This window comes from Hevea brasiliensis, chromosome 14 (genome assembly GCF_030052815.1).
Source record: "Hevea brasiliensis isolate MT/VB/25A 57/8 chromosome 14, ASM3005281v1, whole genome shotgun sequence".
Classification (NCBI taxonomy): Eukaryota; Viridiplantae; Streptophyta; class Magnoliopsida; order Malpighiales; family Euphorbiaceae; genus Hevea; species Hevea brasiliensis.
This window is the reverse complement of record NC_079506.1, coordinates 28,935,626-28,952,048: the sequence shown is the minus strand read 5'-3', so window position 1 is coordinate 28,952,048 and position 16,423 is coordinate 28,935,626. Positions and strand designations below refer to the sequence as shown.

General features: G+C 35.0%; 1 protein-coding gene across 1 annotated transcript; it reads right to left on the bottom strand.

Annotated features, from left to right (window-relative positions):
• Positions 1-613: 613 nt before the first annotated feature.
• Positions 614-1,281, bottom strand: LOC110668185 (40S ribosomal protein S16). Its single transcript, XM_021829335.2, has one exon. The coding sequence runs from the start codon at positions 1,180-1,182 to the stop codon at positions 742-744; it is 441 nt and encodes a 146-aa protein (XP_021685027.1). The 5' UTR covers positions 1,183-1,281; the 3' UTR covers positions 614-741.
• Between the last annotated feature and the right edge of the window lie 15,142 nt (positions 1,282-16,423).

Below are 16,423 nucleotides of genomic sequence, written 5' to 3'. Positions count from 1 at the left end.
AACAGTCCCTTAGATGGGTTAAGTTCATAAAGCGAGAAACGAAAAACTAGAAACTATATTAGTAGCCATTGTGAAACCCTCTATAACATATCATACCAGTATAGCAATATGCAAGCGTATCATGATAATAAACCTAAACCATAGTGCATCACTTGGTTGACACAAAGTACATACACAAGGATGAAAAAACACAGAAGAAGGGAACTCTATAATGTCTTAACGCTGAAAAAGCATTATCACCCTAACACAGTTGAACCCCGCATCATTGGACCAACAATGCATAGACTTTGCCAATTAATAAAGCAGATCCCCACTGTTCAACCCAAAACGCTAAATGCTAAAAGAACCCACCAACATCCTACATCTCATGTATCCAATCACTTACCCTAATAAAAAATGTCTTCATCACCAATATGAAAAAATCAAGAGCACAGAGAGCAGCACTAAGATTCTAGTAGCGAACCATACAATTTAAACATATCAAATTTCCCAAGAAATTTGGAACAAAATCCAATAACATACCAATCTTAGAAGCTGTCAAACCAATTGCAAGAACCATCTAAATAACAACACAAAAACGAACAGAATCATCAATATTCAAGACATAAGAGAATAGGAGAAATATCCTTCATAAACCAAAATAACAAAAAATATCCATTAACAATTTAGTTCTAAAATATCAAAATTCATAGTCTCAAAACATTTCTCAAAACCATAAATGCATAAAACTTGACCTCCGAATCAACGATAACTCTTCTGGAACCTGGCACGAGCACCACGACCACCGAACTTCTTGGGCTCGCAGCGCCTAGGATCAGCCACAAGCAGAGTCCTATCGTACCTGACCAAAATATCTTTGATTTCCTTCTTGCTCTGCTCGTCCACGTACTTCTGGTAGAAAGCGACGAGGGCTTTGGCGATGCTCTGGCGGATGGCGTATATCTGAGAGGTGTGTCCGCCGCCTTTCACGCGGATACGCATGTCGACGCCAGCAAAACGGTGACGTCCAAGAAGAAGAATGGGCTCATATGCCTTGAAGCGAAGAATCTCCGGCTCCACCAGCTCGATTGGACAGCCGTTGATCTTGATTAGGCCTCTCCCGCGCTTGCAGTAGGTGACTGCCACAGCGGTCTTCTTCCTCCCGAAGCATTGGACAGACTCGATTGGTGCCGACGCTGCCATTTTTAGAGTTTGCGATTGAGAAAGAGAACAAACCCTAGCAACGAAGAATGACAGGAAAATAAAAAAATAGAGGGGCAGGTCAAACGCTAGGGTGCAGAGTATTTAGGGTTTTAAGCGTGAAATGAGAAAACCATTAAATTTAGGATTAATTACGATGCTACCACGAAACCCAAGTCTGATATAACATGGGTTGGGGCCTTAGATGGACTTTCCACTTCTACTAATGGGCTGGATTAAAAATTGGATGCTAATGGACTGGATTAAAAACTGGATTCCTTTTAATGAGCACCAATACATAAAACAGAGTTTCATTTTTGCATTTCAGCAAACAACTTATATGCAAACAGAATCCCATCATATAAGTAATCACATTCAACTCATCAACAACTTTTTTCTTTTTTTATATCACCGTCTGATTCTAAGGTCCAACTGCACCTCTAGGCTTTGAGATCATGTTTTGATCTCAAATGGTATCACGAAGAAGAGAAAAGATTCATTTGTACATGATCATAGCATTAAGTGAACGAGCATTTCATACATATGGATGGAGAAAAAAGAAAAAAAAGTAATGTTGAATGCAACATTTGAGAAGTCATAAATGAAGATAGCATTTAAGCAGCGACCAAGTTACAGTTTATGTCAAAATCTCTCATGTAGTTATGGACTTCAATTGCTAATTTATCTCATCATGTAAATGTAGCAAACAAAGAAAGGAAGGAAAAAAAAATTAAAAGGCACCTCCACATCTAATATAAGCACTTATCACAATTAAAATTTACTTGTAACAATCAGTGTAAATGTTTTAGTTGCATTCTTTCTATTTATATCAATGAATTATCAGAGTCTCTTTTACTAGCCATATAGCAAGTCCAATTAGACAACCAGCAAGATCTCTAATGATTTCAATTTTTTTATACAAATTAATCCAAAGTATATCAGATTCAGATTCAAGTTCTTCAAGTGAAATCAGAAGTATGATAATTGGATACATCAGACAGATCATAGATGAGTAAAATTCTAATAAAAGCCTCTATGCTGGTAACTCATGCACCAACCACTAGGCGATGCTTGCCAAAATCTATTTTTGCATTGAACCGAAGTAATCTTCAAGGACAAAGAACTTCAATCCAATGGCATGAGCAAATTTTTATGTCAGCGCTACTATGATCATTGATTCTCCTGCTTCATCCCCAAGATTAAAGGATCTCTTATCCATATCAATTGAAATGCCAGTTAAAATGTTTCTCCATTAATCCACCACTCCCAAGTTAAGGCTTGCGAAATGAATCTTCCATGTTACCATGAGAAACCCACAAGCTATAAAAACCAGAAATACTTTGTTTACGCTTCTTACACCACAGCACACATGCAACTCACTCGTCTCAGCATAAATATGACCTTCACATGCTGCCGCTAGTTACTCCCACGAGGAGTTAAGCTTTAGGACCTCCTGAGCACCCCATGTCACCTCATTGATGACATTGGAATTGCCAAGGACACTCTCGAACACTGTCAGAAGTTGTACGTCTTCTACCTCTCTATTCAATTTTATTGTTATTAATTGCTCCTCCTCCTTGATTCATTACAACCTGTAATGGTTCCTTCTCCGCAGCCAACGCCTCCCCCCTCCCCCCACACCAACCCCACACACACACACACCCCCCAAACCAACCAAAAAAAAAAAAAAACTGCTTCTCATTTCGACCTCCACAGACCCATGAAAACCACCTTCTATAAAGACCATTTTTAGAGTCTTCCCATCTCATAGTCATACCTGCCCATTTCTCGATGCCACCATAAATTCGTTTCTTTGAATGTGTATATTATTACTATTACTATCAAGAGAATCAATTTGGGTAATTTTGATAATATTGTATAGAGGAATTTGTGTTTGATATTGGAGGGAAGGTTGTATATTTAAGATTTTGAGTTTGGGTGAGTATTGCGAATCAAATTGGACTAAATGGTTGTATTCTTGATACCACAGAGAAGCTCAGTTCTAAAGAAGCAGTAGCAAAAATAGATGGATGTGTGTTTTTAACTTCCGTTAATCACGTGCTAGCACATGATGGAAATTGAGTTTAATTGCACAAAATTAAAAAATAGGGATTTAATCGATTTTAATTAAAAGTTAGAGGGTTCAATTGAGCCACAACTATGTTTAAGGACTTAAATTATACATTTGAGTATATTTTAGAGGTTTATTTGTACTTCAGCCAATTTATTAATGACACTTATATAGTCAGTGTTGTCGCCAACTAGGCATGTGTATATGTCAGTTAAAATTATTGAGTTTAGTCCCTAGTAAAGCAAAAGAGAAACTTGATAATCTCGACTGTGTTGGGGATCTGCTCCTATAGCTTTGGCTAAGTGTCAATTCGTTCTTTATCTAATGATGTGAGGAATTGACGTACGGGGATCTGAACGTTTGGGTGGTCGTTAGCCACGTTTGGGTCAACGTTTGGTGCTATAAGTGGTAGCCAAGGCACCAAAGTTCGTGCAAAGAAGGAAGGGATCTAAATCTATTTTTTTCATGGGTTGGGTTATATGCTTTTGGGGCTTTGTAACAGGCATTGGTTTGCTTACGGGGTCTTTCTCTGTAATGAGCCTGGGCCTGTGCTTTAATTGGCTCATATGCATAAGACCATTCTATATTTGATCCATTAATGAAATATATCCTTAAAAAAAAAAATCGTTACGAGAAGGAGAGTGGAGAGCAAATGGTTTTTCTTAGTATGGATAACCACATAAATTATGAGCTTGAGAGCAATCAAACAAAAAAGGTTAAATCTTTTCGTTAATTAATAATTAGGTTAAATGTTGAATTTTACCTCTACACTTATTAGAGATATTTAATTTGACTTATTTTAAATTTTTTATCTAAATTAATTAATAAATTTTAATTTAAACCCACTATAACCTAAAAATATGAAAATTAAGAAATTGGGTTTCTTAATTTTTTTAAGTTAAATAAAAAATTCAGCTCAAAAATTTTAATTTTTTGGATAAAATGAAATTTTTAGGTTAATTTAGATAAAAAATTAAAAATAGATTAAATTAAATATTTTAAATAAGTACAGAATGAAATTAAAAACTTAGCCTCGACAATTATATTCAAATATTGTAATTTTGAATAATATATATCAAACTTTAAGGATTAAAAAATATATATTTTTTAAAAATATTAATTTAATGCTATCTAAAAATAAAAATATATTATTATTATTATTATTATTATTATTATTATTATTATTATTATTATTATTATTATTATTATTATTATTATTATTATAACAACTCTAATAGTAATATCTAACAAACTCTTATTCTATCCAAATATACATTCATTAAAAGTTAATTAATATTATTTTCTTATATAGGGATCATCTAGAAATTATCATAAGAAAGTCATATTTAATTTTTAATTAGTATATTTAAAACAGTAATGTCATATGACCCATTAGTTTTTGTCCCAACTATTGCCCACCTAATGTGGCAAATGAGTCTCATCACCTCTTATTAAATGAAAAATACTACTTGGATGATATCGCACCACTTTCCCTTAATTAACGAAAATCATTTTTTTTTTTTTTTCATTTGCCATGTTAGGTAGGCAATATTTGAAACAAAAATTGATGGTTCATACAGCGTTACTGATAAATTTGTTTGTTTAAATTCCACATAAATTTATTAGTTATAGTTCAAAAATTATTTAAAGCACTTAAACATGACTTATTTAGATGAAACTCAAACAGCTATACTATAATTAAATTAAACACGGATTATTCTTGTAAAGGGAATCATGGTCGTGGTGATGGTGGCGGAGTGCTACGTGATGACGGAGGAGTTGAGATGTTGGTTTTTAAGTCAGGATCGGCGATTGTACTTCCATGACAGCAGAGTTTCAGTCATGATCCGATTTCACAGACCCAACCGGTATTAAGTCTTGAGTCGGTATAAAGCTCCTGAGACCCGTAGTAAGTCTTACTATTCCCAAACTCATAGCTAGGACCAAAATTAAAGCCCAATATGTAAATATAATTAAATAAAATATTACGCTTTTATTTGGGCTAACCCAACCCAATAATCATCAGAAACCAAAATTAGGGTAGTTGAACTCAACTCTAATACTATCATGTACAAACTATTTAATATCATAATAATTTTTCATTGATTAATACTATAAACATATAACTCAATGTCACAATGTAATTTTAGTTATTAACAAATAAATAAATAAATAGTTACAAGAAACTATTAAACTAAGAAGCACAACCTGCGAAAGAAAAATATATGTTAGACTCGAAGAAATAAACACGCTCTTCCTGCAACCTGGAAAAAATATTTAAACAGGAATGAACGTTCGACTCAGAGAGTTTAGAAATTGATTATAACTGCAATTTTTATAACTTTCTAAAACTATTGCAATCCTACCATAAAATATACATCCATCACATATAACAAATAATTCACCCAATATTCATACGAGAAATTAATTTGGAGCTACTCACACACCCAGTGTATCACATTAATATATACATATGGGAGCTGATTCCCTATACAGCTCTCTTAGTCCAATACCTGCCAGTGAGGTTAACTCAAGTCAGACTTTTGCTTAATAATCCAAGTGCGAGGGTCAGTGAGATCAACTCAAAGTCATACTCACATGACTAATCTATATATAAGGATCGGGTTCTAGCGAGTCAAGCTCCAGCCGCAACTACTCGTCCTACCCATGTCCATATCTACACCATACTCATGCCAATATACACACAGAGCTCCAAATTATTCTCAGGGCGGCAATCACAAATAAATAACAATAATTAAATATGCAGCAACCACAATACCCCTAATATATTAACTATGCATGTGCATAATTAAATATTTATAAAATGCATGAGCATGTTGGATATATAATTAATATTGAAATTAAAAAATAATCAATATCCAACTCACAACTAGTCGACCCGATTGCAGTTGGTCTGGCTGAAAGGAGAAGAAAGGCTAGCCAATACCGATTACCTAGACAGACACATTGACCCCTATCAAATTTACTGACAGAAATAATCAATTAATTTAATCAAAGAAGCAAAATAATTTTCTAAGGTCTTGTCAAAATTTCGACAGAGTCTCTCTTATAACTGGACCTAACCTCCCTACAACACAAACGCAACCACAGCAACCAATGGGGCCTCAAGCCTACAATAACAATTATAACACCTATCCAGGGTCTACAAGAATCCTTATCTAGGTTTAATCCTCTAAACTCCAGCTCGAGTTTCAAACTCTTCTATAGTCTAAATATTTATTTTTAACATTTCAAAAATTATAAAAATATTTCTGGAGGTCCTCTACATCGTCCTTATATTACTTAAAGTCATTTACTTAATTTTATTAAATCAGGAATATTTTACAGATTTAACTAGCTAGCTTAACGAGGTAAAAATTACACAACTTAAGTTTGAGACTATCTTTGCAAATTCTGCTACTTGGAATGCGTTCAAGATGTCTAAAAATACTGGGATCGACTGTAATATTAACTATACTGCGAGATGGGCAGCCAGGCAACTGCATCAAGCTGAAAACTCGGTCCCAGGTGCCAGTGAGCTATCATCAATCTGATCACACCTAAACAAAGCCCAAAAATTATTAATAATTATCATATAATTATATTTAATTTTTGAGCATCAAAAAGTCAAAAATCTCACCAAACAATCTGGACCATCCGATGATTGCCTTTTTCAAATGATGTCCAATTAAAGCGGAGTCAGTCCCATCTCAAGGGTTTCACCCTGAGTCCATCGATGGTATTGGATCATAGATCCAACGGTCAGATCTAGACAATCTGACCAAAAAGCTTGAAAAACTTAAAATTTCTCTCCTTCATAACTTTTTCCTCCGACCACCTTTTGCTGCAAAGTTGGTATCAAAAGAAAGCTCTCGGAATAAGCTTTCCAACGCCACCAAGAATGCCCCCATCCATCGCCGAAAACCACTATAATCATGCCTGGAAAAATGCTATTGTGAGCACACATTAAGGCCCAAACCACCACCGTTCGTTGTCCAAGGATGGTCACCAGTGCCGCTGAGGGCCACTGGAGGTTCGCCGCCGTTGTTTTGGCTGGAGACGCAGTAAACAAAGAGGGGGAGGGAGAGATGCGAGAGGGAGAGATGCGAGATTTGGGGGGCGGGGGGGCGGGGGGTCTATTTACTGTTTAAAAATTCTAGTTTTTTTTATCTTTTAATTACACTTTAATCCTTGAACATTTTAGGTGTATTCAAGTAGGTCCAAAATATTTAATACATTCAAACTAAACTTTGATAATAATTCTAATAATAATTTTAACAATTAAAAAAACATTGAAACACTAAAATTAAATTAATATGATAATATATTTTATTAAAATAATATTTTTTGAATTTAAAAAAAATGAAAGCTTAAAAAAATCAGGGTATTACAATTTCCCTCCTTAAAAAAAAATTCATCCCCGAATTTTTAAACAAATTGGAGATATTGAAAAGAAGGTGATTGGAACAAGCCCGAGCATTTGTTTCTTAAGCTCTGCATAGATGATTGAAAACACTTTACTTGTATCTGTCCCTACTGTAGCATGCTAGATACCATCCTCTGCTTAAAACTAAGCCATCACATTTGACTACGTGTTGATCTTTTCCTGACATCTAAGTTACCCACTATGTTTCTATTGCACTCTAATCTGGTATTTTGCAATGCTAGCCTTTGTTCTCTTCTATTACCAATCTCTGCGATGCAAAGATGTGACCCATGTTACTTGTTTTGCAAAGCCTCATGAAGTGCCTTCTAAAATGACTACCTATACATGTACCTTACTCTAGATCATTGCTGATCCTATTTGGCCATTAGAGCTTTAGCAAGACTTTTCTCCATGCTAAATGCACCTGTACCTCTTAATTCCATGATATTGTGAACTTCCTACTTATTTCATGCCACTAATAAGGTCCTTGTACCAGCTTTTATCTATCTCATAGGAAATCAGCTGTATAGAGTCCCATCCAAATGCCAAGCGTTCCTTACACCATATATCGACATTGATAAGTGAACTAGTCTCTCCTCTAACATGACAAAAGCTTATGTATTCCTAAGCCACCCTGTCAATATGACTTATCATATCCTACTCCTTTTTTGAAAAGAGAATTTCTTGACTTCTACTTGAACTTCTTACTATCTGACATACTTCCTGACACATTAGCACTTAGACCGAGGCTCCATAGCTCTTTTAACTTGCCATTTTACTATAACTTGTACTAAATAGTCCTTAGTGTCCCTTTTATACCATTCTTTTTTGTCTTTTCTTGCTTTGTGCCTTTTCCTTTGAAGATATTCATCCCATCAGCATTAATTGTAACCTTTTCACTTCTTAATCCTAACTTTATTGCTAACTCCATTACTTTCAGAATTTTAACTCTGCGATTGGTTTCCACCAGCACATCCACCATATAATATTATACTATAATACTAACCTACTACTTATATTATGGAACACAGACCATTCACTTTAGATGATTCTTCCTATACCTTCTTTATAATATGACCATCAAAATACTATCGTTCCCCATTATCCTTTATAGGGAAAGCTCTTCATAGTTAGATAGGTATCCTTGAACCTATAAGTTCCACTTGAGCTATCATGGTAGAAAGAAATGTGTACTGTATCACAATCCCAGATAAGATACATTATGAATTCATTCTTCTTGTTATAGCCACATCTATTACCTACAGCTTTCAAGACTTCAGCCTTAAATCCAACCATATATCTTGATCCTCCTCCTCACATTTCATCATCTCTCTGCAATTATTATGCTTTATTGTAATATATCAGCTGTACTTACACTTTATGGTACTGTTGTCCTACCTAACATATCATTTTAGAATTTATAATCTCCTCATTCTCTAATTGTCCCCTATGCTTATAATCATTTATCTAGTGCCCCTTACACTCTACTATGTTCTAAAAGATAAAGCACTGAGAGATTCTTTCAGAACTAATTTCAGTCTCACCAACAATCACTTCTCTGATCCTTGTACTTCCAAATAACTTGCATGTAACATCTATACCTATCCTATCCTACTCTCTACTATTGTTTTGTTGTCTACTGTCTGCATGTCACTCATGTTCCTTACAAAGTTAACCTGTTGGTCATATTAAAAATACTTGCCTAACCCTCGATTACAGAATCTAAGTCTCACCATTTAAATTCTAACATCAAATCTTTGTGCCATTATCCCTCATTTTTTTCTCTCATCGTGCATGCTTGAATCCATTAGGTTGAGTTCTATTCAATTTACTACGTACTGACTTTGCTTCTTTGTCTGATAAGACAGTTCGAGTTACCATTGCACACCCTCAGGTTACTATCCATTTTGGCTACCTACCTCACCCAACTTTTCTCATATTATTAATAATCAAAAGGTCTTTGTCCCATTATCTCTTATTCTATCTTGGGGACAGCAAACAGTCAAAGCCTATTCCAAATCTTACAACTTTGAGCTCTATGTTTTGGCTCCTAATACTGCACCAACTACAACTTGATCTGAGCTCTGCACTTCTGGGTTTTATACCTTGACATTGAAGGAACGGAAGCGTGAAAAACACAAGTTTATACCATTGAATTCAAAAATTTTCACCTAGGGTCACATGCATCATGCAAGATTTATTTTTATCTATTTGATTTCAATGATAAACAACATATTAAAACTCTTTTAATATGTTTTTGGATCTGTATTTGCCATTTAAGATTTTAAAATTAATCAGATTAATTTTAAAACCCTAGATTAAATCAAGAACGATTACACTAACCTCTTGATGCAATCGCAATGTCTGCGCCTTTGAGATTCGTCTTCAGGACACCAGATGTTGTCCCTCTAGCTTGTCCACACCAAGAACACCTATAGCAGCCCTTGAACAGCTTCTAAAGCTTTTTCTATTAATTAGAAATTCAAGTTCTGCCTTTTAAGAGATCAGAGATGCAAACAGGACACTAGAAACAATTTCTAGCGTTCTTAATTCAAGAGATTGATGGCTAATCTCTTTGAATTGATGAGAGATGAAGAGGAAGAGAGGGAGGGCTGTAAAATGGCGTGACAAAAGAGTGTGGCTGCTGGTTGTATTTTATTTTCTCATAACAACACTTAAATAGCTAAGTTAACACATTAAACCCTTGCCACATGTCACCCTTTGATTAGCTCTAGGTTTAAGTGACCCAATCACATTGTGCCAAGTGTCAAACCTATATTTAATCTTGATTTTAATCATCTTACATGATTAAAAAATATTTGGCAAGCTTATGTGTAATCCTATGTGTCACCATCTCATGGTGCCACCACATCGTGAAATGACCAAAATGCCCCTGTGTCTTAATTTTGAGTTCTTAACCCAAAATAATTATTTTCTTCTTCTAATTAATTTATATCAAATATAAATTAATTAATTAATCTCTATTAATTAATTTCTCATCAATTAAATTCATATTTAAACACTTTAAATATAAATTTAATTTATACTACACATCCAATAATCTAGATTTGGTTTCAAGTCATGCTAGGGACTTTGCAATTTAATTGCAAACCAAACCTATTTAATTAATCAATTAAACTCTTTAATTAATTAATTAAATCATATTTAAATAGGTGATAACTTGTGTATGTGTGTGACTTACTAGGCTCATCACTAATTGGCAATGAGACATGATATCAACTCTTAATATCATCAAAACTCTTTCTTACCATAAACGATTTCTCTAAATCATTTTATACACCTCATAGACCATGGTTAACACCTAGCATAGCATGCCATGGCCACCCAATTAGTAATAAGGTTTACCTTAAATGAACCTATAATCATATGTTACCATGCACTAGAATCTCTCTGTTACAAAATCCCAACTCAAGTGCCGAGTCATGGTTTATGTCAAACTCCATTTGCTATGAATATTATGTTCTCTTTTAATTCCAGTTCTTGATTAAAAGATTTTTCTCATCGTAAACTCTTTCGAATAAATCTATCTGTCCTGGCCAGGAACTTGAAACATCAAGAACAATTAAATGAACATAGGATTTTATCTCTATTTACTTAGAGGAACAGATTTCATCTTGATCAACACCTACCTCCATATATAACTAGTAGGAGCCAACACATGCCCATATACCCATACACAGTACAAGTATGAAAGCAATATCAAACTCAAACTACCTATATACAAGATAACTGTGCTATCTCAGGTCTAAAGATTATATGCACTGATATGATTTATGACAAAACATTGACAAGAGTAAACTCTATGTGATTGTCATAAGTGTCACTGGTTCGGCCTACTTATCATTTATAAGTGCCTATCATATTTGTTATATGGCATGAGACTCACCATTCCATCTTATTTATATCTCATATAAATAACTTGGGAACAAATATGAATACAATCTTTCTGGATAAGTCATGTCCTTATTATGAAGTATCCTTGATTGTGAACCTATTTATGATACTTTGTACTAGAAATCACACTCATATTCTTAACAACTTAAGAATAGAATTTCTAACAAAATATCAATGGACCTTTTCTATTACACATAAATATATTATGTAAACGGAAAAGTGGAAATGCCTTTTATTAATAAGATATGTACAAGATACATACTAAATGATATGCTCTAGGGCATACTACTAACAATCTCCCACTAGCACTAGAGCCATTCATTACAATACCTTAGACCCATCTTCTCAAGATGTCGGTCTAACTGAGCTTGTGACAAAAGCTTAGTGAATGGATCAGCTGGATTTTTTAGCTGATGTTATTTTTCTGCATGGCTATATCGCCTTGCCCAACTATATCTCTGATAATGTGGTAGTGCCTTTCTATGTGTTTGGATTTTGGTGAGACCTTAGTTTCTTAGCCTGTATGACTATTCCATTATTGTCACAGTGTAGTGGAACTGCTGACTCAATGGAAGGAACTACTGTAAGTTCTGTCACGAACTTCTTTATCCAAACAGCTTCCTTTGCAAAGATCTCGATGCAAAGAATATACTCACTCTGTAGTGGAATCTGCGCAATGTGCTCTGTTTGGAACTCTTCCAACTGACTGCACCTCCATTACAAATGAACACATATCCAGAGGTAGACTTTCTATCATCGATATCTAATTGGAAATCAGAATCAGTATAACCATCCAATTGCAAGTCTCCACCTCCATAAATCAAGAATAAATCCTTAGTTCTTCTCAAGTACTTAAGGATATTCTTAACAGCTATCCAGTGTTCCAAACTTGGATTAGATTGATACCTGCTAGTCAAACTAACAACATATGCGATATCCGGCCTAGTACACAATATTGCATACATTAAACTTTCAATAGCCGAAGCATATTGAATCCTGGCCATCTTATCTCTTTCATCAGGTGTCTTTGGAGACATCTCTTTAGAAAGGTGGATACCATGTCTCACTGGTAACAATCCTCTCTTGGAATCAAGCATGTTAAACCTCTTTAACACCTTTTCCAAGTATAGACTTTGGGATAAACCAATTATTCTTTTCGCTCTATCTCTATAGATACGAATCCCAAGAATATAGGTTGCCTCCCCTAAGTCTTTCATGGAGAATGTATTTGATAACCATACCTTTATAGTCGTCAACATACCTTTGTCATTACCCATCAATAGTATGTCATCCACATATAAGACAAGGAAAGTGATAGCACTGTCACTAACCTTCTTATTTACACATGGCTCATCCTCATTTTTGATAAAACCAAAGGATTTAATGGCTTCATCAAAATGGATGTTCCAACTCCTCGAAGCTTGTTTCAACCCATAAATGGATTGCTTTAGCTTACATACCTTGGAACCATCTTGGGATTCAAAACCCCTAGGTTGCTCCATGAAAATGTTTTCTTCAATGTATCCATTGAGAAAAGCTGTTTTGACATCCATCTGCCAAATCTCATAATCATAGTACGCAGCTATTGCTAATAAAATCCTAATTGATTTAAGCATGGCAACAGGCGAGAAAGTCTCCTCATAGTCGATTCCTTGCCTTTGGCGAAACCCTTTCGCTACTAGCCTTGCCTTATAGGTCTCTACCTTTCCATCAGAACCAATTTTCTTCTTGAAAACCCATTTGTTCCCTATAGGTACAATACGTTCAGGTGGGTCAACAAGATCCCAAACTTGATTCTTATACATGGAATCAATCTCGGATTTCATAGCATCAATCCATTTTGAAGAGTTTATATCTGATATAGCTTCTTTATAGGTAAGTGGATCATCTCCATGATCTACTTCTTCATGAGTAGACAACTCTTGTTCTTCTTCATGAAGGAAACCATATCTTACTGGTGGGTGAGATACTCTGGTTGTTCTACGAGGAATAGCTGTAAATGTTCATTAATGGGTGTAGGTTGACTAGATGGATCTACATCCATCTGATCTGTTGGTTGGTCAGAATTCTCCAATTCTAACTCTATTTTGCCTTCCTTTGCCTCCTTCTTGAACAAACTGTTGTTCAAGAAATGTGGCATCTCTACTTATCACAACCTTTCGTGAAGTAGGCAAATAAAAATAATATCCAAAACTATCTTTTGGATAACCATCAAATCGACCCTTTTCTGATCTGGTCTTCAATTTATCAGTGTTCAGCTTTTGATTTAAGCTGGACAACCCAAATCTTAACATGCTTAAGACTTGGTTTTCTTCCATGCCATATCTCATAAGGTGTGGAAGAAACTGATTTTGATGGAATCCTATTCAGAATATACAAAGCTGATTCTAATGCAAATCCCCAAAAGGAGATTGGCATATCAGTATAGCTCATCATACTACGTACCATATCCAATAGGGTACGATTTCTCCTTTCAGATACACCATTCAGCTGTGGCATTCCTGGAGGAGTCAGTTGGGAAACAATGCTGTGCTCTCTCAAGTATTCATCAAATTTAGTACTCAAATATTCACCTCCACGATCTAATCGAAGAGCTTTAATACTCTTTCCTGTTTGATTTTCTACTTCAGATTTAAATTCTTTGAACTTTTCAAAGGATTCATGTTTGTATTTCATCAAATACAAATACCCAAATCTTGATTTATCATCAGTAAAGGTAATAAAGTAATGAAAACTGCCTCTAGCCATTTCTTTGAATGGACCACATACATCACTATGTATTAGCTCCAAAATATTTTCAACCCTTGGCCCTTGTCCAACAAAGGGTGATCTAGTCATTTTGCCCTGAAGGCAAGATTCACAAGTTGGAGTAGGCTCAGAGCCCAATGAGGATAAAATCCCCATTTTCTCCAATTTTGTAATCCTATCTTCTGCAACATGACATAACCTTAAGTGCCAAATATATTTTGAACTTGAGTTGGTTTTTACCATGGCATTGCATTCATTTAGATTGCTATACTCTGGCCAGTGGAAACACTTTCTTACTGGCAATGGAAACACTTTCCTGTTGGTAGTGAAAACACTTTCTTTTGCCTTTGTCAGCTTTGTTTTCTTTTTCTGTTTAGCTATTTTCTTGGAAGGACCAGGAATCTGAGGTTTCTTTTTCTTATTGTCCTTCTTCTTGTTGGACTTTCCAGCAGAAGAAGATGCAACCAAAGCTACCTCTTTTCTTTTATTGCCTGGCATATTCTTTTGGGCAATAACCAGCATGTTGAGTAAACCAGCTAAGGTGCATTCCTGTTTAGTCATATGGAAATTTGTCACAAAATTCCCAAAAGACTCGTGAAGGGATCAAGGATCAAATCCGTCTGTAGTTGGAAATCCATGTTGAAGTCAAGATGTTCCAACTGCTCAATCAGCCGAATCATCTTGTGGACATGATCCCCAAAATTTTGTCCCTCAGACATCCTCATACGGAATAGCTGTCTAGATATCTCATACCTAGCATTCCTGCTGTGCTCACCATACAACTCTTGTAGGTGAAGGAGGATCTCACTCGCACTCTGCATGTTCTCATGTTGCTTCTGTAACTCATTACTCATGGAAGCAAGCATGTAACACTTAGCTCTCATATCATGCTCCTTCCACTTGTCCAAAGTTTCATGTTCCTCTTGTGTGGCCTCTGGAGGTAAGGGACCAGGAACATTTGAATCTAGAACATATCCTATATGTTCAAGATTCAGGACAAGTTTCAAATTTCTTAGCCAATCAGAGAGATTAGGTCCTGTCAACCTATTATGATCAAGTATGCTTGCAAGGATATTGGATGGTGGTGGTTGTTTTGTGCTCATTTTTATCAGAAAATTAACTGCAGAAAATAACCAGATTAATTAGTAAATGTATCATGTAATTAACCAAAATGATTATGGTCTTTTAATCAAATTGGTCCTCCCACTAACTTAGCGAATCCTACACTTCCAAAGTAGAAAACGGAAATCCTAGTTGGATGGATTTCTAGTGGGTGATTGAATTCTTATAATTCTATTGATCATCCTCAGGTACATCCATTATTGGAATTACAATAAACTATAAGTGAGCAACTCCTTGCCCATCACATCTCATGTGAGGTTCAATCCTTTACCTAGCCCCTAATGCTCAAAATCTCAGGTACATCCATTATTGACTTATCTTGCATTAGTTAAGTTGATCCCATTGAGCCAGTAATTATGCAAATAATTTTAATGTCCTCAGGTACATCCAATATTGCCACTAAACCATTTACATATTTACAATATCTCATGCTTAACAATTATTCTTAAGAAAATCTCTTAAATTAATTGCATCTCATGCAACTATTTAAAATTTCTTAAAATAATTGTCCTAATGGAGGGCCTATGTTATAATTACTTTAATTATAGCATTTCCAACTTAATCATTTGTTTGGAAGATTTTATGGTCATTCTAATTACTATTAAGGTCTCACTTTGCACATTATCCATTTAGCATGCATATATCATATAATTGCATACATTCCCATACATCTCATGCATTCATGGATAAGCAGTAAATATGGTATGATCATGGACTTTCTAAGGGATTCAATTCTGAGCCACCAAGAATTGAATCAGGGCATTCCTAGGTGCATTTCATTCATTCATTCATTTTACAAGAGTTGCTGAAGGAGTACATAATCAACACTTAATCTTGAATTCCTCCCACTGGTCCCACCAATGCTCTTGACCTCCTTGAACTTCTTGCAATCCAATATTACATGGTAATCCTTGGCATACCAAGGCGAATTTACAAGAACTTAAATAAATGAAATTATAACC